This window comes from Pholcus phalangioides, unplaced genomic scaffold (genome assembly GCF_987345545.1).
Source record: "Pholcus phalangioides strain wild (caught in Gottingen) unplaced genomic scaffold, Ppha-v1.0 ptg000001l_1, whole genome shotgun sequence".
Taxonomy (NCBI): Eukaryota; Metazoa; Arthropoda; class Arachnida; order Araneae; family Pholcidae; genus Pholcus; species Pholcus phalangioides.
Window position 1 is genome coordinate 1,873,110 of NW_028301594.1, and position 22,373 is coordinate 1,895,482.

General features: G+C 36.7%; 1 protein-coding gene across 4 annotated transcripts; it reads left to right on the forward strand.

Moving 5' to 3' along the window:
- The first annotated feature begins 1,433 nt into the window (after positions 1 to 1,433).
- On the forward strand, positions 1,434 to 21,332 carry Mvd (mevalonate diphosphate decarboxylase). 4 transcript variants are annotated; one of them, XM_089233942.1, is made up of 13 exons: positions 1,434 to 1,541; positions 4,183 to 4,316; positions 6,604 to 6,674; positions 8,122 to 8,189; positions 10,037 to 10,083; positions 10,189 to 10,314; positions 13,415 to 13,469; positions 15,427 to 15,571; positions 15,667 to 15,837; positions 17,407 to 17,529; positions 18,522 to 18,683; positions 20,879 to 20,944; positions 21,100 to 21,332. In XM_089233942.1, the coding sequence occupies exons 2-13, from the start codon at positions 4,247 to 4,249 to the stop codon at positions 21,175 to 21,177; spliced, it is 1,182 nt and encodes a 393-aa protein (XP_089090068.1). In that variant the 5' UTR covers positions 1,434 to 1,541; positions 4,183 to 4,246; the 3' UTR covers positions 21,178 to 21,332. The 4 variants fall into 4 exon arrangements, with proteins under 4 accessions (XP_089090068.1, XP_089089967.1, XP_089090091.1 ...); XM_089233841.1 differs by lacking the exon at positions 1,434 to 1,541 and adding an exon at positions 1,623 to 1,707; XM_089233895.1 differs by lacking the exon at positions 1,434 to 1,541 and adding an exon at positions 2,930 to 2,948.
- The last annotated feature ends 1,041 nt before the right edge of the window (positions 21,333 to 22,373 follow it).

The following is a 22,373-nucleotide window of genomic DNA, read 5'->3' on the forward strand; positions in this document are numbered from 1 at the left end:
TACCGAAACCTCCTACTACATTAGCTATCGTATTGCGAGACGAGGAAAAAAATCACGCTATTGGTGAAAATATGCTGTCAGATGCATGTTTGCAGAGGAAAGTGCTCTTATAATAAGTTTAATACCTCTCAAATAATACGGTGTCTCGAAGAATACAGGACATGTCAGACGATGTTGAGAGCACAGTCATAAGTCATGTCAAAGGTTGTGAATTTTTTTCTCTCCAAGTCGACGAAAGTACCGACGTTTTGCGCAATATTCTGTGCTACTTATAATTGCTGAGTACTTGAAAGAGGGAATTCGAAGTAAATCTCTTTTATTTGTCACCCATCGAATCGAAGTGATCGTACGGCTGTTTGTCAAGACTAACGACACGACTGAATCGTACGACATGACAAGGCTCCAACCTGCGGGGCCCCTAGACCAGTGTTTCTCAACCATGACATCATTCATACCGGGCGCGACTGATCTGCCGTTTCCTTTTCCCCCATTCATGTTCCGTTAATCATGTGTTTGACCGGGCCTTCCACTTATAAAAATGAATGAAACCGGGCCGCGGGCTTCCAAAAGTTGAGAACCACTGCCCTAGACGATTCTTTTTTTGTCGTGCTATAAATTCATTACAGGGGCCGAAGAAAAATCTATTCTGAGCCAACCAAAAATCCCAGTCTGGGGAGGGGGGGGGGGGTGGTAGAGCCGTAATCAGAGCATCGTGGACCCCCGGGCAAATTTTTTTTTTCTGATTTCCCCGTCCTCACGAATGATACTTTAAAACACCCCCCCCCCCCATTGTAAATGATATGTTACTAATTTACATAGTTAATATCGAAAATCTTGAGATCTCACTATCACCAGACCTCTTCCCCCCCCCCCCCCATGCAGGGGTCCCATTTTGAGGTCCGCAGATGAGTATCAAAATAAAGGTTTCACTAAACACACTACACCGACGTTACGTGATTTCACGTCATGTCAGGGACGTTGCGATTCATGTAAATTCTTTGACGTGAGAATTCCGTCACCTAATTTATACATCAAAGGAGTCCCACGAATCAGAATTCGTATCTGCATTTTGAGGTCCCCGGGTGGACCCATGTGTTAAGACGGCACTGGAGTAGGGACGTAGTGTGCCTTCTCGGGGCAGAGCTTTCCTTGGGGCCTCTCTTGAAAGGGTAATTATTATTAGGGTATAATTATGTGCCATATAGGCGGGGATAAACTTGAAATTCTGGGGGGGGGGGGGCACGATGATGATGTCAATACACATATACATTAGAGAGACCTATACCAGCCCCTAAGTCCCCCCCCCCCGCCCGCTACGGCCTTGCTCCAGCCTAGCTGCACTGGGGTTGAAAGGAGGTTAAAAATATTATTCAAAAATTTCGTGCGCAATTTTCGACGTTTTCGTCTCGAAACGTGGCTTGTGCTGCCATCTTTTAGCGAGTAGGAACATCAAGTCATCTTGGTGCTTGTAAAAAACTGGTCTCCGTCATTTCCATAATTTCTTGCCGATGGGTCGTTGCGTGTCTGGAATCTTCTAAAAGGTGAAAAAAATTCATTTTCCCGAAAACTTTTGATTTTTTTGAGCACAAAAAATTCGAATTTGAAAACGAAAAAAAAAAAGACAATCACTATCAGCATCAACGAAAAATTGCTTCACGTCCACGTTGCTAAGCAACTGTTGTTTAAAGTCGCGCGTCCGATTATGAGGTGAGTGCCGAAACATCTGAAGTCAAGTGGCCCACGGGCCACTTCATTGAAAAGTAGTGCCACTAAATTAAGTGATCTGGAAGTGTTCTGCGGGTCACTTAAGTCTGTTGTAAATGTGTCGCGGATCACTTAAGTGTACTGTCCCGCAAGAGCCACTTGAGTGATGTGGAATTGTGCAGTGCCGATCTGTAGATATGCCACAGGTTACTGTAATGATCTGAAACTGTGCCGCGGGCCACTTATGTTCTTGAACTGTGCCGCAGGTCACGCAAGTGATCTGTTAATGTGTGCCGCGGGTTACTTAAGTGCTCTGGGAGGGTGCCGCTGTCTTGGCACTACATCCTAGAGCCCTAGGCTCTTGACTTTTCATGGGCCAACTCTACAGTGAATTTATAGCGTGAAAAAAATGACGAGAATCATCCCATGCACCAAGGCTGGAGCCCTGTCAGCTTTGTAGGGGGCAGCCATGGCCTCGGTGATCTGTAAATATGCCCACATGTCACTTTAGTAATCTTTAAATGTACTACAAAATTCATTAGTAAAATTTTAGGTTTGTGGTCACGGGCTACATCACTCTGATGAGAGCCACAGGGCATGGATTGAGCATGGTTTAAGTGTTGTGTGTGCAGGGCTCTCGCAAGGGTGGGGCTGACAGGGCTGCAGCTCTGGGGGATGATTCCCATCATATTTGTTTCTACACACTATAAATTCATTATAGACGGCCCCTTAGAAAGTCTGGTTTGGGAACCTGCCAAAAAATCCTGGCCTAGGGGGCTCCCACTGTGGGATTTAGGGGTCATTTATATATCATGTCAGTACCATGTTAACATCAACGATACTTTCTTTCTTTCTTTGAAACCAAGCTCAACTCAGGTCTATCACCATCCATGGGCGATTTACCACGTAGTGAGTTGTGCCGGAAGTGTAACTGTGCATGTACCCTAATAGTCTGAGTGCGTATGTAGTGTTGTGTTTGATATTTCAGTGCTGCCATCTATATTTCCGAAGTGAAGTGAGTGATGTATTATGATTGAATTATATTTGTACTGTTTGTAGGTCTGTTGCTCTCTGTGGCGAGACTTTTAAAGGTGAGATCGGCTCGCATTCGTGCCTTGAAGTTGGGAACCACAGAAAACCAACTTCAACCAACCACCATTGTGGCGATGGTGGGATTCGAACCTGGAACCTTTCGACGCAAGTCTATCACTATGACCACTCAATCACCACAGCAGCTATCAGAGGTACTGACATATGAAGTAATCCTGATTTGTGCATGACCCCCACATCCTAGAGCAGGGCCCCTAGGCTGGGATCTTTGACGAACCCCAAGCCAGACTTTTTATGGGCCCTTCTACAGTGAATTTACAGCATAAAAAAAAGAGATGGTAATTGTCCAGGGCCCCAGGCCAGACAGCCTCACTTTTGTTGGGGTGATAGATTTGTGCATCCGCTAGCCCCTCCCCTCCAACATCCTCGAGCTAACCCTCCGTTGCAAGATCTTAAGGGCCTCATCCACCTGTGCATTTATGCTGAATTTATGATGTTAATAATGTGTCAAAATAAAAAATTCATCCCACGCAGAAGCCCTGTTATCCACAAGTGACTGAATTTCTGGGCTCAAGTAATTGACCTCCTACAATCTTTGTAGGGGAGGAGACGGGCAGCCCCTAAATAGTGTTTCATGAATATACCTATGATGTAACATACACCTTCCTCTTTTTCACCCTTGAATACCGCGAAAGTGCAATGACCTGCAACCTTAGGCATCCACGATATTTTCTTCATGTGGTCACCCCTGCTGTAGCTCTGTCTTAATGCATGGGGGGAGGGGGCATCTGGGCATGCCCCTCTCCCAAGGTCAGGGTTGACAGTGATGCATACCATGGACCTAGGATGATTCTTATGGGCTCAACTGCTGAGGCCTCATGATAATGAAATCTGGTTGTATTTTCGTGAGACCAGGTAGGGGTTCTCTGGAAAATAACTTTGCCCTGGGACCTATGATACTCTCGAAAAACAGCCTTGCTCTGCTGTACATCATACAGGGTCGCAACTAGGGGGGGGGGAGCAGGCCCCCCTGGGTGCTTATTCGAGGGGAGCAAATTTTATCCTAAAACCTCTCCAACATTACAAGGGGGGTGTCAAAATTTGCTCTTGCTCCAGGTGACCAAGCATCTAGTTGCGGCCACCTGGGGGGGGGGGGGTGTTGTTATAAAGAAAACTATTAACAAAAATTGAATAAGCAGGAGTTGGCTTGTACCCCAATGCTGTTACAACAGCCCTTCTGCTGCCTGGAGGGCATCCTCATGGACTGGGAGGGGTTTGCTCTAATATGTTTACCCCCTCAGGTTCTGACACCTTTAACATCACCTGCAGAATCAATAGTGAATTCCAGTTCTATAAAAAAAATCCGTGTAAATTATTGCAATAAATACCTGAAAAGTTTTTAAATGCAATTTTTTTTGTCTTGTATAGGTGACGAAATATTCGGTTCTTGAAGTTGGAGCGAAATTGATACCTTTGTCACTAGCACTTTGTTATGCGTAAAGGGATGGAAACCAGAACGTGCACTGCCAAAGCACCTGTGAACATTGCGGTGATAAAATATTGTATGTTTTCAGTGTTTTTTTTTTGTATTGTATTTATTCCCAGAAATATGAATTTATATGTATATTTGAGTCAAAGTTATAAATCCATAGTTTTGCTCTCATTTTAAATGTTTTTAATGCTACGCTTCATAGCTACGCTTTTTCAAAAATGCTGTGAATGGCACAAACACTCTCCCTTCCATTCATATAAAATGTATTATATTAATAACACTAGAACAACAGGAATGTTGAACTACCTAGAATGGCTGATGGCGGTCATTTTGACTGAAATAGGTCAAAACACAAAAACGATATCCCTTTACCGAAACCTTTTAAAACAGTATTTTTTCAGTCTCTTTGACTTATTTTTGCAATATGCCTGTGTACCAATTTTTTTTTTGAATTTTAGACAAAACGACTTGTGATGACAAAGACTAAACCTGTGTTTTGTTACTTTAAAAAATGGGTTTGACTATGATTTTTGGAGCTCATGTAATTCGTGGTTTCATTTTCATCTGGCAGTTCGAGATGAGAAAAATAGAGTTTTTTTGATGCTGATTTTGTGCACTGCATGAATTCATTTCGGCAAAAACATCATTGGTAGAATAATGTAAATAATCATTTCTGGCAGAAATTTTCATTGTCTGCGATTTCGATTTTGTATGTGCAAGAAATGGATTTGCTCTGCTTAGGGGGTCATGCAAGTACATTGGCGTAGGTGGAATTTTCTCGCGGTGGTAGGGGGGGGGGGGGTTCAGATTTGTTGGGTTTTTTCCTTGAAAATAACACTATAATCTTGGATGGGGGGGGGGGGGTAGAACCCCAAAACCCTCCTTTGTGTACGGCAATGTTTATGTATTACGTTACATCAGCATGGGGGGGTGGGTTTGGATTTGCCCACTTTTGATGACAAGGGGGTGAGTGGGGTTTGAAGGTTGCTTACTCCATCAACCACCCTTTTTTGAAGATATGAAATATTCTAAGCTGCTGGGGGGGGGGGGGGTCAAAAATGCCTAAAAATCTGCTAATGTAATACTTGAATGGCCCCTCACCAACTGTAGAATTTTTTTTCCTGTCCGAAAGCATTGATATGTGGTAAAATAATGGCTTTCCACAGTGAATTTATAGCGTGAAGAAACATTAAAACATTTCACCACAGAGAGCAACAGCCGTACAATGATAAAATATTCAATCATTACACTTCATTCATAGTTAGAAAATTTTATGGCGGATGCAGCATTACATATAGCAAACATTGCAAAGAAATTATAACAGTAACTTTACGTTAGATTCACAACATGGACATGCACACTCCAGCATTTACCAATTCGCTAGAAGTTCTGCAAGGAATATGGACAAAGTGCATGTTTGGTTTAGTAGTAATAGTAGTAATGTGAAGAAACAAAAAATGATAAGAATCGTCCGGGCTAAAGCCCTGTCCATGAATAAAATCCTGAAAAAATTCCTTCTGTCACGCAACATTGTACCAGCACATGCAGTGCAGTAGAAACACATAGGTCCATAAAAACACTAAATGAATTGAATAACGTACAACAATGATCTTTGTCGAAAGTGTATATTTGAAAGGTACAAATGGGTAATGAAGAAAAGCAAATGCCATGATAGCATATCTATTTCTTCAATATTAATGTTTGCATAAGACGACTATTCATTTCAGCATGTTTTGCAATCATATTAGTTGAATATCTGTATAGCGGTTGTAAACAGTATACAGTAAAACCTGTCTTCACGGAATTATAAGGGATCGATTTTTTTCCATTGAACACAGACTTCTGCTTACTAAAGGTTCAATTGATATAATACGTAAAATTATATGTAACGATCTTGTGTGCAATTGAAATAAAGTAGAAATAAATTAATCAAAGGTAAAGTAAATAATTTAAATATAGATAAAATAAATAAATAATTTTGCACAATTTTCCTTTCTGTTCTCACGTCAGACGGGTTCCGTTTAATCCAGATTTTTTAATATGTATTTCGGCATTGAAATTATGGGACCACTATTTTTTCCATTGAAGACAGGTTTCCACTTAATACAGGTTCCGTTAAAGACAGATTTTACTGTATTTTGTTTCCTAAAAAATGCATTCGTAATATATTTAAAAATATGGTTAAGTGACAACTTTGCAACTGCTGTCAAAATGACCATCCCATAGTTCTAGGTAGAAATAGTTTTTCTCCAAAATACTCCTTTCGATGAACTAAGAGTCATGAAGGAAAAATTTAAGCTGTAGAAGCTTGCATATTTTATATTCTAAAACAGAACTCTGATCATTTCTTTTTCTAGGGGGGAAAAAAGAGGAAGAACTGATTATTCCTCTGAATGATTCCATCAGCGTAACTTTATCAAGTCAAGACGTGAGTCTAACTTACTTGTTTTAAATTTTATGTCAAAAATACAAAGAATCGTGAACAAATTATTTGCCATGATTTTTTCTTCCATTTCTGCATGAACAACTCATTCTCATAAACAACTGCAATTCATAACGCATAACTCTGGCATCATTAATTAGTTAGAGCAGGGGTTCTCAACCGGTGCTCTATGAAGCCCTTGGGGCCCTGTGTGTGTGCACTTCCCAGAAGCTCAGCAGCTACTCGAGGAAAATAAAATTAATCAGTAAGCTTTATTTAAAAAAATTTCTTATGGGGCTCCACCATAGAAATGTTAGGCTACTAGCTATAATGCCTGGCGCTTCCTGGGTTTTCTTCAATTACTGAGGAGATTGAAAAATTGACAAACCATTATAAAGGGGCGTGAACTATTACAGGTTCATTCAATACATGATAATGGCAGCAATAAAGAAGCAACAAACCATTGTAAAGACATATCCATGTCTGAAACACATTGCTAGGGAACCACGGTAAGCAAAGTAAACATTCTAAAAATGACTGTTGAGGCCCAGGAATCATTGTTGGCAGACAGTTTTTCACCATTTTCAGGCATTTACCTAGTGCTGACAAACTTTTAAAGTAGCCCACCGTTCAATCCGAGTGCTGTTTGGTACAAAATTTGGGGACGATATATCTAAAATTGTAGATTTCTATAGAGAACATACACACACACAGAAAATCAGTTTTATATATATAGATATACAAAAAAGGGCTCCATGAGTCAATGAAGGTTGAGAAACGCTGCTGTTTTGGTTACTCACATGCTTGCACAATTTCTTGGTCACTCCTTTGGCCACTCGCTGACGCAGTCCTTTGCTCTTTAGGTCACTCCCATGCTCACATATTTTATAGATCACTCTTTTAGTCACTTACATGCTTACACACGTTCTTGGTCACTCTTTTGGCTGGTCATTGACATGTTCCCTTGTTTTCTAGGTCACTCTTTTGATCGCATGCTTGATACTTTCTTGGTCACTTTTGGCCACTCACCCACCGATTCTTTCAATCTTTAGGTCACTCCCATCGTTGTACACTCTCTAGGTTACTATTTTAGTCACTCCCCTGCTCACGCACCTTCTTTATCACTCACTAAATTGGTCACTCTTTTAATCATCCACATGCTGGTACATTTTTTTAATCACTCACGTACTTGCAAACTCAGGAGCAAGTTTCTAGACAACATTGTTGAGTATCTTAATTGAAACTGTAAGATATCGGAAACTGTGTGTATATATATACATTTAAATACATCCTTTTGCATTTTTGCATTGTATTCTTTACCGTTTTTGAATTTTTTGTGCTATAATATTTTGGAAATATATGTAAATTTAATTGTGTTTAATAAAATTTTGAATATGTTTGATTAATTAGGCATATGCAAATGATTTCATATAGTTTGAAACTTTCGTTCTAGATGTGTTCAACAACGAGTGTTACGTGCAGCCCAACTTTCAAATCAAATCGAATATGGCTCAACGGAAAGTAAGTTTCCACCATGATTTGTTACGAGTTTTAAATGTGAGATTATTTTTCAGAGGTATTGGGATGAGTGAAAAGTTTTGCATTATTATACACACTTACTTCATAGTATCATTTCTCTGTGTGTGTGTGCCAAGTTTATAAATGTGACAAATGACATTGAATATGAATGCCAACTGCTACTCATCAGGTTTACAAGGAATGCTTGAAATTGTACAAGTGACTGAAACCTCGAAACATTTGGTTCTTCACATTGTCATATTTATGATTGGCTATAGCATCTATTTGTTTTAAGCGAAATGTGTTATCTATATATATATTCACATTTTTTTTCCTTAATTAACTCTTTATATCCGACATCATGAAAAGTAGAATTAAAAGAAAATTGTAATAAATTGAAATAAAAGTATAAATGTAATGAAAGATAATTATATTTATCTTGTAAATTACTTGGTAGGTCATTTTAGACCCAATTAAAGACAAAAAGAAAGCGAAAGCAATATTTTTGAAACAATCAGTTCAAAACAAATTACTTATAACTTTGTACTTTTAACTACAGTCAGGATATAAAGGGTTAATAAACCAAACAAGGTTTTTGCGGCTAATATGTAATGAAAAATTCATAGTTTTTGGGTTGCTAGGCCAATGTGATGGTAAGATAAAAAAAAATTCCATTAAGATGGCGTAACAATCCAAAAACTATGAACTTTTTGTGGATTGCTCAAAAATAATACACATATATACAGTTGAGTACACTTATAACATACAGTGCTGTCTTAACGCGGGCATCCACCCAGGCACAGCCCGGGGAACTCAAGGGCTGGGGGTGTCCTCATGATAATGAAATCTGGTTACAATTAGAAGATTAGGTATTGTGGATGTAACATGCAGTTTTGTTATCCCCAATTTTCAACCCATTCATTTCCATATATTTTTACCTCTGTTATTACACACCCCGCTTAAATCATACACTGAGGATATAACATACCTAAAACACTGTACTAACCTAAAAAATAATTTGGATATGACATACTGCAGGCAAAAATGCCCTCTCTGCAAACATGGCTGCCAATATGGTAATCAAAACATCTATTGTTTCATTGTATGTATTCATTTCCCAAAAAGTAAATTCTTTTTTAATGAGTAGCTGACATATCTGTTGTTTTTATCCACTGAAATAGAAAGCTCTATCTGTTTGCCCTTTCTGAGAAAAATGGCTGCCAAATGGGCGAAATTCGATTTTCTGCTTCAAGATAGACCTTTAAGCTAAAATATTTTCAAAAAATAAATTCATTGATCAGAAATTTTCACCAAATACCATTATTGCAACAGGAAAAATTGAAAACCCTGGTTCCTCAAGCTTTTTCGTTCAAAATAATGGCAGACTTTCGATAAAATCCGAAATTTCGAAAATTAGAAACTCAAGTTCAAGGTATGATTCTCGTACTTTCTACTCAGATGTTACAATATTTTTATTCTGAATATACAGAAAATACAGTTTTGATAGATACTTATCACTTTTATATTGCTTCAATACAGCTGCTGTACAAAAAAAAAAGGCAAAACCATTTTTTTCGGTTTTTTGAATAGTGCCACAAAATTCAAATTCATGCACCTTCACAAATACAAAGAGCAGGCCATTGAAAATTTGGGTATTCTTATACCTCGGCACCACCTGTACATGTGTCGAATTTGAAAAAAAATCTGAGTTGATCATGCATCCCTCTTAGGTTGAATTATTGTTGAATAAGCTGTGTGTGTGTGCGATTGCTTTTGGTGGCATAACTTTTTCAGGAGTGAATTGAGATATGTGAATATGCTTCAGAATGATTTTTTTAATGACTTTGCAGGGAAGAGAGTGCAAACAATCCTCGCCTCACAAATTGTCTTGCCAAAAGTAAGTCGAACCATTTTTTAAAAAGATTTGTTACTTCAGCTTTTATTTATCTCTTTGTTTACAATAAATAAGATGATTTATTATCATTATTTTTTTGTTTAACAGTTCAAGGCATGGCACTGAGTAAAGGTGATGCTCCATATTTGAAATGGCCAGTTCACATCTGTTCGGAGAACAATTTTCCCACTGCTGCGGGCTTGGCATCTTCAGCTGCAGGCTATGCTTGTTTAGGTAATCATCATGACTGATTGTTATATAGAATAGTGAGGAAAGTCCCTAATCCACATTTTACTGGCGAACTGTTGATCCTAGAGGCATACTTTCAATCAGAAAAAGTATCCGAAGTCATATAGCACTCAGATATGTCATTCATGTTGCAATGGGTTGTATGGTTATAAAAATGTAAAAACTAACTTTTTATACAGACACCCGGGCCTCAAAACCTATTTGAAAAGTTGCCCTGTCCCTGAGACCAACAAAAAGAAGAAAAAATGCACGTTTGTCAGTGCAATATTCACTGAGATATTTAAATTTATAAATTGGGGACGAACAACATAAGGGAAAGAAGCTTTGTCAGTTTGTTTTTGTTATTCTTTTCCAATTTTTGAATTCAAACATCTCAGTGAACATTGCACTTAGTATAAATAGAAAGTAATGGAAAGTTGCACATAATCCTTGAAACATGGATGCTATATCTGAGTTCTACGTGTTATTTCAATACTTTTTGTAAGTGAAATTATGCCTCTAGGATCAACGGTTCGCCAATAAAATGTGGCCTAGGGACTTTCCTTACTACCCTTAATATATTTGAACCTCTTTACACAGTGAACCTTCTAAAACTATCTGTTTTTAATAGTCCTAATTCAAGAATAGAGCAATTAGTGTTTACAACACCATCACTAGTTTCATACACTATGCATGAATATATTTTGAATTCACAGCTGTAAAATAGACAAACTAATATTAACACCCCCTAACATGCTGTCACTCTTATCTCTCCATAGTAACCTGTTAAACTGTGTTCAACACTGTCTTTTGACCGATATATTCTTTACATTGTGACTGTTGAGGAAAGTCAGCTTTTTGGCCTTCATGCAGGGGTAATAGGCTGCAAACTCATCGAAGAAATCTTGACATCAGATATTTTCAGATTCGGATCAGGTTTCTCTGATAGGAAAAAAAAAGGTAACCACAGTAGTTTTATGTTCCCAACTTCAAGGCACAAATGTGAACTGATTGCCCTGTTAAAAAGTCTTGCCACAGAGTAACAGGCCTACAACAGTGCAATTATTCATCCATTACAATTCACTCATAGTTAGGAAAATTGATGACTGGCTCTACACATAACAAGCATTACACAGAAACAAACTTCACATTAGATTCACAACATGTACATTCCAACATGTGCTTATTCATTAGAAGTTCCGCAGAAGAATGTGGACGAGGTGCATGTGTGGTTTAGTAGTAGTGGTTTTATGTCTAACTCTTATACAGGCTGTCCTAAATTGTTTAAGCAGTGGATATCTCTGTAACTGTTGACTTTAGAAACATACCTTTAATTAAAAAAAAAGTTTTTAAATGATGTGCAGTTACTCAAAATGCCTAAATTTTCTAAGGGTTTGTATACATAAAAAAAAATGAAAATGCCTTTTTTGCGTGGCCCCTTTGTGCTAAAACTTCCAATTAGTGAAATGTTAATGCAGCTCTGAGAAGTCGTTTACAAAAAATTGATCATTTTTAAATGCAACATTAATGAAGATATTTGACTTCCGAAGTCAACAAGTTTTCAGCATTTATTGCTAATGATCAAGGGTATGGTTTACAAATGGGAAAACAAACTACATTCAAAGTTGTGAAAATTCAGATTGTCAAAATGATTGCAAAAAAATTCTAATTGCTATTTACTGTGAATAAAAAATAAAATGATTGAGTTCATCCCCTATTTGTGTGAAGGCCCTAAAAATGGCAACTTTTAAGCTAATGAAAACTTATTAACGCAGTGATAAAGTTGCTAAAACATAGTGGTTTTATGTATTTGATATCTTGATAAATATTGCATTTAAAAATCTGAAATTGTTTGTTAATGACTTTTCAGAACAGGATTTACATTTCAATGATGGGATTATTTTAGCACGCAGGGACTCTATAAAAGTTAATTTCTTTAGTTTTTTTATGCATATGACTCTCCAAAACAAGTTTAGACATTTTAGGTAACTGTACATCATTTGAAAACTTTTTGTAATATAAAGTATGTTTCTAAAGTCAACAGTTGTGGAGATATCTGCCGTGCAAAAAATTTAGGACAGCCTGTAGGCCCATTTCCCTATGCATCCACATTGACAAGATATCTCGAATGTATCATTTTGGTAGGACTTATTGGCTAATCAAGGTTTAAACTCAGAAAGTTCTCAAAGAAAACAGCAGCGTGTAGTGAATTATGAGCAAGTGGACAAAACTCTGCTTACATGGCTCAAATAAAGTGATTTTGTGAATCATCTCGGAAAAGGCATTAGAAATCACAATACTGATAATTTTAAGCTGATTATTTCTTGTGACTTCCATCATTAGTCACTTCCTTAGTACCGTCACTTTTTCTTCAGATTCCTAAGAGTGATGGTTTAAAGAGGTTTTTTGTACAGCCTGTGTACATACATATACAAGATGATTCAGAGCTAATGAGCAAACTTTAAAGAGCGACAGAACATATCTAAACAAGCAATTTTTGTCATACTATGCATGGTTGTAATGCAGTGAATCTTTAAACGGTGCTGTCATTGAGCTCATTTAAGTGTTCATTTTAGCAGCTATTGCGAATTGGGGAAAGGATCTATGTGTTCATGAAACAGGAAAAGCCAGACTTGGATTTTATGTACGTTACTGCAATGCTCTGAAAGCCCAAAGATCGCACAGAGAGTGTTTTTCCTATAGGCACAGTCAACCCATTCAAAGTTTTTCAATCTGGTATGTGTCTTGTTGGAAAACACTTCAGGTATAGTCTTTGAGTTTCCAGAACATCCCAATCTGTAGCACCATGCAAGAAATGAATGTATGCTTTTTTCCTGTTTTACGAGGAAACTATCCATCTCTTCTGCAATCCTGAATAGAAATCATTATAACTGCCAAAACCTGCGCTTTATGTGTTCAATAGCACTGCAGTCTAGCAGTTCACTGCTTGCATTATGACCATGTATTGCATGACAGAAACTGCTTGTTCAGATGTGTTCTGCATCATTTCTTAGTTTTTCCCCATAAGCACTGCATAGGCTATATAAGTATGAGATGTATAGTACTCCTTTTTATCATACAGTTAACATGTTTTTTTCCTTTTCAGTTTACGCTTTGGGCAGCCTGTATCAAGTTAAAGATGACCTATCTATTGTTGCAAGGTGTGAGAATTGATTTCTAAAAAAATTATTTTCAAATCTTGTCTCTAATGCAGGGCTTGACAAATCCCAGGTCGTCAAGGCGACTAAAAATATTTGCATTAGTGCTCAAAATTTTCTATGTGTGCTTTATACTAAATTTGACAACAACATAGTTTTGTCATTATGTCAGCTCGCATTTATCAACGTGAAAATGGATTGTTAAGAAATTTTACTGGCACCTATATAAAATTTTCTAAGTGTTGTTGCTAAATTTAAATCAGAATACAACACTAAATTTTCAAATTTTTTTTTAAACTTGTCAACCAACATTGAAACGATCGTTAAGTCCTGGAAAACAGTATTTTGTATTGTTTTTCTTGGGAAAAAAATATGTTTGGCTCCCAAGGAATTTAGCTTGCGCCAAATTTTTTTTATTTGATTTGTCAGTGAAACCTGCCTAAGATGGACGCTATATGAGACAGAAATCTGTCTTGAACGGAATCAAAAGATAGTTCCATAGATGATTAGTGCTGTGGTGTGCCCCTTTGTAAAACAAAAATCTGTCTAAAAGGTAATATTTCAGTCTCTTGGCATTACATTTCATACAGGTTTCACTGTATAATTTTTACTGTTTTCCCTTGAAAAAGAACAGGTTGACTTAAATTTTTCATTTGTCACACACAAGCCCTGGTCTAACATATTTGTCATATTTTATTTTCTTATTGATCCTCAAATTATTTCTCCTACTTATATTTTTTACAGGTTTGCAAATTGTTTTTCCTATCCATGTACATTAAAAGTCTGTTATAATGAGTACAACTTATAACGGGAACCTCACTGCAATAAGTGATTATCAAATATAGTTAATTTAACCCTTTTATTGGCAAGAATTGAAACATCCAGAGGGATAAAATTAGGGGCATGGGTATATATAAATATGTAAAACCATTAAGCTTTTCATTTTTTCTCTTCAAGAATCAAACATGATGACTGTCATTAGGGCGCATGCTCCTCTTAAAAATTACACTGAGGCACACCTAACAGAGAATAGACACATAGAAAAAAGTCAAATTGCTTAAACCTCTTCCTATTTTTGGGGTTCCCCATTATACACATGGGTTATGTGACAACGTTATTCAGCTTTTGTCTCTTCCAGTGACTACAAAACCATGGGACCAGAACAGTTCAAAACTGTTTCCGAATGACTAAGAAAATCATGCTAAAAACTTTGATTAGCGGGAAAATGTTGATGAGTCCATACAGCCACATGGAAGTGAGCAGTGAAAATCAATTTCATGTCTAGAGTTCTGTTCATTCGTTAATATTAGATGGAAATGATTTAAAATACATTTTAATGCAGATAAAGTAGCAATTTTCTACAATTTTTGTAACCCAACAGAGCACAAAATGGAAATTCGCTTATTATGAGAAGTCTGTTATTACAACAATTTTTCTCATGATTTTGAACTGTCGTCATAACACTTTTGCTGGTCTGCAAATTATTTTTCTTGTTCATGTTTTTTTCTTTGTCTGAAAATTACTTCTTATATTTACAGTCGAATCCTGTTTTAACAAATACTGATATAGCAAAAATCTCGTTTTAACAAACATGTTTCTAATCCCCCAGATAAGTTTGCATAGGAACAATGCAAAAAAAAAAAAAAAAACGAATTCCTTTATAACAAAGTGATTTCTCTCTTGGAGTTCGATATAACAGGATTCGACTGTATGTATTTTGCGCTGCTCCACAAGTTATTTCTCCTATTTTTTTTATTTATGTGGATCTGTAGATTTGCTCTCCAATTTTGCCTGTCCCCAAAATTTTCTGACTACTTTCACTGGTCTGCAGTTGTAAAAAGTTTGAAGATCATTGGTCTGGAAAATGTGTATTTCTTGAACAGAACCTGTAAGGACTAATAAAATTTAAAGATTCTATTCGGTTATGAATTTTTCAAGTTTTCTATATCATTGTTTACAGATTAGGATCTGGCAGTGCTTGTAGGAGTATATATGGTGGATTCGTTCAATGGGAGAAAGGAACCTTAGCTAACGGAATGGATTCCAGAGCAAAGCAGTTAGCTCCTCCCAACCATTGGCCAGAACTCAGAATACTCATTTTAGTGGTCAGGCGCATTTTGAATTTTTTCATTCATTATCAGTGTTGATTGATGCGAATTCGCAAAAAAATAGTAACATTTTTTAAAATTATTATAATTAGATAAACGAGAACAAGAAAAAGAAAAGCAGCTCCTTGGGTATGAAACAAAGCGTCCAAACCAGCGAACTCATTCATCATAGGGCTTCCCATGTTGTGCCAAAAAGAGTCAAGGACATTTCTTCTGCGATACTGTCAAGAAATTTCCAGGAGTTCGGAGAAATCACCATGAAAGTAAATATTTTACATGTTTATGAAAGTTTTTATTTGAATTCCAACCAGAGTTTTGTTCTCGCTGTGATTTTCATTATTGATGTGTGTTCATGAACTTACCAGCACTACATTATTCTGACCTCTCCATAGAGAAACACAGCCAAATTAAATATATATATCATTATGCTGAATTATTTTTTTAACCAAGATTCTGACAAATACAGATTTATGGTTTCGCTGCCTTGTCCATTGTGGTCTAATTTCATTAACGACTCATTCCTTGAACTTGCCCTCTTGAGCAGTACCCCACTTATCCCCAGCGTAGTCCAGCCCCTCGGGGTAAAACGCTTACATCCCGCTTGGACCATGTCTGGTCTTACAGTACCCCACTTAGCCTACTACACTGTAAATGAATAGTTTTTATGCAAAAAAAGCCACAAGTCCATTTTTTCGCAAAATTTACTTTTCAACATTTCCCTTCAGTACTCTTTTACACGTTTATATGTCAAAAGAACACCATTTTGTGGTGTCTGGTAAAAGATATCCATAGATAGAGTTGCGAAATCTTTGCAGAAAAGGCTACACTTTTGTCCAATCACTCTTAGACAAATTTTTGCTGTTTTCTAAAAACTAGTTTTTGTGACTGATGCCCTTTTTGCATGAAGAGATTCAGGGTGATAGAGCACATCCAAAAAATCATTTTTCATCATATAAATGTGTGTTCAAGTCACAGTAGAAGAGGATAAAATTTCCGGAGAGTATAACAATATTTCACAGGAAAAAAGTACTTGTTGCAGGATATGCTATCAAAACCCATCTCATAAAATAACTTTGTCGATATACGAGTCCCTAGTGACTTCAAAATTCAGCAAATAAGAATGAATTTCTAGATATAGGTGTTCCAAAGTATGCGTTCAAGAACAAAGAGGAAAAAAAACCCTCTAGCCTTGTTATGGTTACAGTAACAAAATTTTGAGAAATTCTCTCAAGTCACTTTTTTGCATTGCTAAGTGATTGGCACAGTGTAAAACCGTAAATGGCATTGGAACAGTACAAATTTTTCAAATTTTGTTGCTGTAATACTAAACACACAAGAGCTAGTTTTTGTGTTTTTCTCATTCTCAAGCACATACACTGAAACACCTATATCTGAAATTCCATTCGCAATAATTGATTTTTGCGGCCACTCATATGGACAGAGTTACTACTACTCCGCCACATACCAACTCTGACCATATTGGTATACTGCAAAGGCGCCATCTATCGGTGGTCGCTTCATGCTCATTAGGGAAAATATCTTATCTATATTCTTTCCCGGGAACTGATGGCAACCTTCCCTGTGGTAGATGAGTATCTTACAACCTAGCCACTCAGGCACTATGGATAGTTATTTTATTACGACCATGTACATTCTGGAAATAAAATTTTTTTGGTTATTAAAATGATCTCGTGTTGCTTTTACACATATATGTGAAAACCGCATTGTGCTACTATCAAACTTTTTTAATTGCATTTTTTTCAGAGATCACCTGGTCTATATTCTTTCTACTATTAATAAATTGTTTCTAATGCACAAAATTTCGTTTGCAGGATAGCAATCAGTTTCACGCTGTGTGCTTAGATACTTACCCACCCATTCGTTACATGAATTCTACCTCATTCGCAGTGATAGATTTTGTCCATGCATACAATGAATATCATCAAGAGGTCAAGGTAAGTTGTTTCTGAGCCATTCATTACATTTTCATTATTCAAAAGCAAAAATATACATTATTATTTTTTTTTTAGCCTTGTTGTTCACACATATATTGTTAAAATTGCATCACACTTGTGACAGCAATATTTCAGACCTTTAAGCGTGATTGTATATAGATGGATGCATTGAAAATTTAATTTGATCTTTAAAGCCAGTGGTTCTCAAACTTTTGTCACCCGTGGCTCCCTTGCCCCTAGTCATCGTTTATCTGACAAGTTGAAAGGGAATGGAAAACATGTTCAAAGATGAAGCATCATTACGACCATGTTTGGGCTCAACATTGTGGAAATGCGAGTTTTTTGGAGAGAGATCTTGTAATTGCTAAAACACAGCACATCAAGTTGGGCTGGATACTTTGCTATTGCTGCAAAAAGGGTTTTGAGATTTTTTTTTTTTTGCACTTTTTGTTTGAAAAAAGGCATAATTCAATCTTGATTTTTGGGAGGGAAAAACAAAAAAAAAAAAACGTAAACAAGTGGAGGTACGTTTGTCTTTTCTGAAAAAAAAGACAAAAAAATCTCTAAGCAATATAGTGGTGCCTTACAATTCGATAATTTTTGTGGCACCATAGTAATTTTCTGCACTCGAGGACTAATAAGCCAGTGACCTACAGTTCATTGCCGAATCCAAATGGCAACACTCAACATTTTTTGTACATATCTCACTAATGGATTGGTGCGATAATCCCTCACTGGGCCACAATCCGATGCTCGAATTCCTCTGGACTGCACATGCATAGAATTCCAAGACCAATATGAAAACTACCACTCTGCAATTTGGTGTTAGTTCAGCAACCAATTATTATTGTGAGGTGCCACTGTACCTCATATAATACATTTCTTGTACATGAAAAAATATTAAGTAGTTTATCTGAGTGAAGTGACAATTAATCGATGAAATAATCTCATATTTGAATTATATCATATCGATTTTCATTTGCTAAGTTTAGCTTGCGTATACATTTGACGCTGGACCAAATGCCTGCCTATTTTTATTGGAAAAAGATGCTCCAGAAGTGATGGCCTTACTTAAGAAAATATTTCCACCTCCGTCAAACGACGACCAACAGTATTTGCGAGGTTTACATGTTCCAGAATTCCAGTTGCCTCAGGTAAAGACACATTTTGCTTTGTGGAAAAAAACCAAGAATTTATTATCTTTGTAAATTTTTGAACTGAATGTCAAGGGGTTTTGTGACTGTGATGCTACCCAATAGCACTCAATTGTCTTCTGTATTTTTAGGACATGCATATTCATAAACAATGTTTACAAAAGTCTGCAAAAAACTAAAAATGAAAGTGCTTCATTCATCAAAAATGATCTTGCTTAGCATTGAATAGCAATATGTAAACAAATCCCTTTAAAAAAGACTGGCAGAGCAGTAAAACCATCTGGTTCATCTTGACTTATTTACATTGGAGCTTGTAATTTACAAATTTTGCACTGTGCTTTTGGAAGTGGTCTTGAAGGTGAGTCATTTAAAAAAAAAACGTATACATGTGTCTTCATAATTAGCTGTGCATCGAGGAAGGCAGTTGGCAGACTGGACTTTGGAATACTCCTTGATAAAATTTTTTTTAATATACTGTGAAGAGAGATAGGATAGAGTTATCTGTGGTTGCTAGTACACCGTTTTGGCCCAAAATTGTTTTTGTTACCAAGTCATTTCTGTCATTTTGCTTTGGCTTGAGTATATCTCAGAATGACTCAACAGCGGTTCTCAACCGGTGCTGCAGGAAAGTAAAATAAATCAGTAAATTTGAAAAATAAATTAAGAAATAAAAGAAGCCTAGCTCCGCCATAGTAATTATATATTAAAAAGGGATCTGCAAGTCAAAAAAGGTGAGAAACCACTGTTATAGGCTACTAGCTATAATGGCCGGCATTGCCCGGGTTTTCTTCAATGAGGCTTTTTGGATCATGCGATATCTCTCTCTTTCTTTGAGGGACATGCAAACCGTGTCTAAGTTAACCAATATGGCGACTTCCTGCGCCACTCATGAAATAAACAAATTTAGATTTAAAGAAACGTAGAAATGAATACATATATTTTTTTCCCCTTTTTTAAGGGTCGCTCAGTATTTCGACCCCCCCCCCCCCCGAACTTCAAGTTATCCATCCAGTTTCAGCTTCCAAAAATGCTTAATTAAAGCTGTGGAGTTTTTTCGATGTACTTGTTACGGGCCCATAATTAATTTTAAAATATCTTACCCTACATGAATTTATGCAGTTTGAATATCAAAAGACAATACAGACATTAATTTTCATGCTTGAGAAGATATAAATAAAACGTTGAAATCAATGTTATTGCATGAATATCCAACTAAAAAGTAGGTCTGGCTAATTACTTCATATTTAATCTCCTGGGCTTCGTATATCTCTAAGCGAACTCAATATTTCACAAATCGAGGATTAAATACAATTTTTAAAATTATTGATGGGGCTGAAAATCCCACTAATTTCCGCATTTCTACAGTAAAATCGGCAATTTTAACACTGATTTTTATGAGGATCACCCTTTTCCTGACCCCCAAAGCAATGCTGATGATGATTATGATGTCTATTCAAAAAGCCTCATTACTGGGAGTATTTAAAATGTGGCAAACCATTATAAAGGCATAAATTCTATTATACAAATACATATAGTAACAGGATTAGAGAAATAACAAACCATTGTAAAGGCATATACACATATGAAACGCATTGCTAGGGAACCACGGTAACCAAAGTAAACGTTCGGAAAGTGATTGTTGAGGCCCAAAAACCATTGTTGCCCAACAGTTTTTTGTCCATTTGGGGCATTTGCCCTGCTCTGACGAAATTTTAAAGTAGCCTATCGTTCAAGTCGGGTCCCATTTGGTATATATGCAAAATTTGGTGACGATCGATCTAAAATTGTAGATTTATATAGAGAACGAACGAGCACACACACAGAGAGAGAGAGAGAGAGAGAGAGAGAGAGTGTCAATAAATTTTATATATATAGACTGAAATAGTGCTATGAAAATTTTTATTTTTAAATTAGAAAAAAAAATTTCAGTGATTTTTTTTATTATTATGCTATGATTATGTTGTCTAGGGAGGTACCCACCTCATCCTACTTTTTCTATTTTTGAGTGGGAGCCCTGTATTTCTCCTATAACTTTATATTTCTTCTAATAATCACTTTTTTGAGGGGGGGGGGGGTAACTTTCTCACAGATAAATTTCCCTTTTTTCGCCTGATCATTTTTCATATTTCAATTTCATTCCATTCTTTCTGAAACTTTTCATAAAGTACCCTGTATATTTTCTTGAATTTTTTAAGGAGTTACTCCAGTCTCTGGACCTACAAGTTCATCCTGATGCTCTGAGATACATAATAAGTACGAAGGTGAGGTAGATATTTATTTCTACTTAATATATAATAGAGAAAATTTGCTTAGCCCAATTGTATCTCGTGGTACTTCATGGTGGCATAAGATCCATATTGGATTGTTCATCAATTTTTGATAATAGATAATTAAATTTTGTTTATTATTCCTTCAGGTTGGTGATGGCCCAGAAATATTGGAGAATCCAAGTCAACATCTTCTGGATCAAGAAGGGCTTCCAAAAACATTTTAAAGTAAAATGCCCATGTTCTTTTTAAGAATATAGTAGTTATATATATGATTTTTGTAATTTTTTAAATGGAGGAATTCGTTTTGATAATTCATGGGATCAAACCTTTTCTTGTAATATTTTTAATAAATTTTAATAAATAAATTTAATAAAATGTTTTTTTAAACAAAATAAGCTGATTTTATAAAATTGATGTGTGTACAAGTGAATATCTATAAAACTGTCACTTCATATAAGTTTTTGCCAGCACACACATTCGCTCCACAGAAAATTTCATAACGTACGCAGCAGTGTGTGGTGTGTGTTGCAGTTCAAGTCTGAAATTTGGACATTGGGAACATTGACATTCTGCACATAGTCCAGACATTATAACCACAACATGTGCACATTTTAATTGTTACAATTTCAGTTTAGTAGCATGTAATAGACTGGTCATCTAATGGAAATGACTATGAGTGGTAAACAAGTTGAGCGTAGTCATCTGTATGAGCAAGACTGATCCCAATGCACAGAAATAAGTGAGCATCATCGGATCAAATGAATCCCCGCTAACTTGACATCCGCTTAAGCTGGCATGCTCATTGGTACTTTAATGCAGTGGTTCTCAACCTGGGACCATATCTCCCCCCCCCCCCCGTGGTCCTGGGACATTCTAAGGGGGCCACACACACGGATGAAAATCAGATGAAAGGGGTGCCATGACAAATGATGAAGGGGGCCACAAAGAGCCGTGAAGAAATAAAGCTTTCCAACAAAATAAGGTGAGAGAAAATATTGCAACTTCCAGAATAAAGGCCATCTTAACCCAAGTGGGCATGGCCCGGGGCTTCATATCCATACAGGGCCTACATAATGAGATATGATACTATGATTTATGAATGTAAGCATGTAAATCTGTAAGCTGTTACATCCAGCTAAGTATGGGCCCCAGAAAATTACTTTACCCGGGACCCATGATGTTGAGACGGCTATAAATAAAACTCCTAACAAGAAGAAAGCTTGCTGAACTCTGCCCAAGGTGGGCACAGGGTAATGCGTCGGGAGGGTCAATTATTGGTTGTTGAATAATTCCATATTTCACACAGATGAGTGATTTTTAATTTTACCTATTTTTCATATTTAATTCAGTTCTTGGAAGGGCTGATCATCTCCTCCTTCCCTTCTAGATCCAAGCCTGGCCCAGGTCAGGCAGTGTGTGT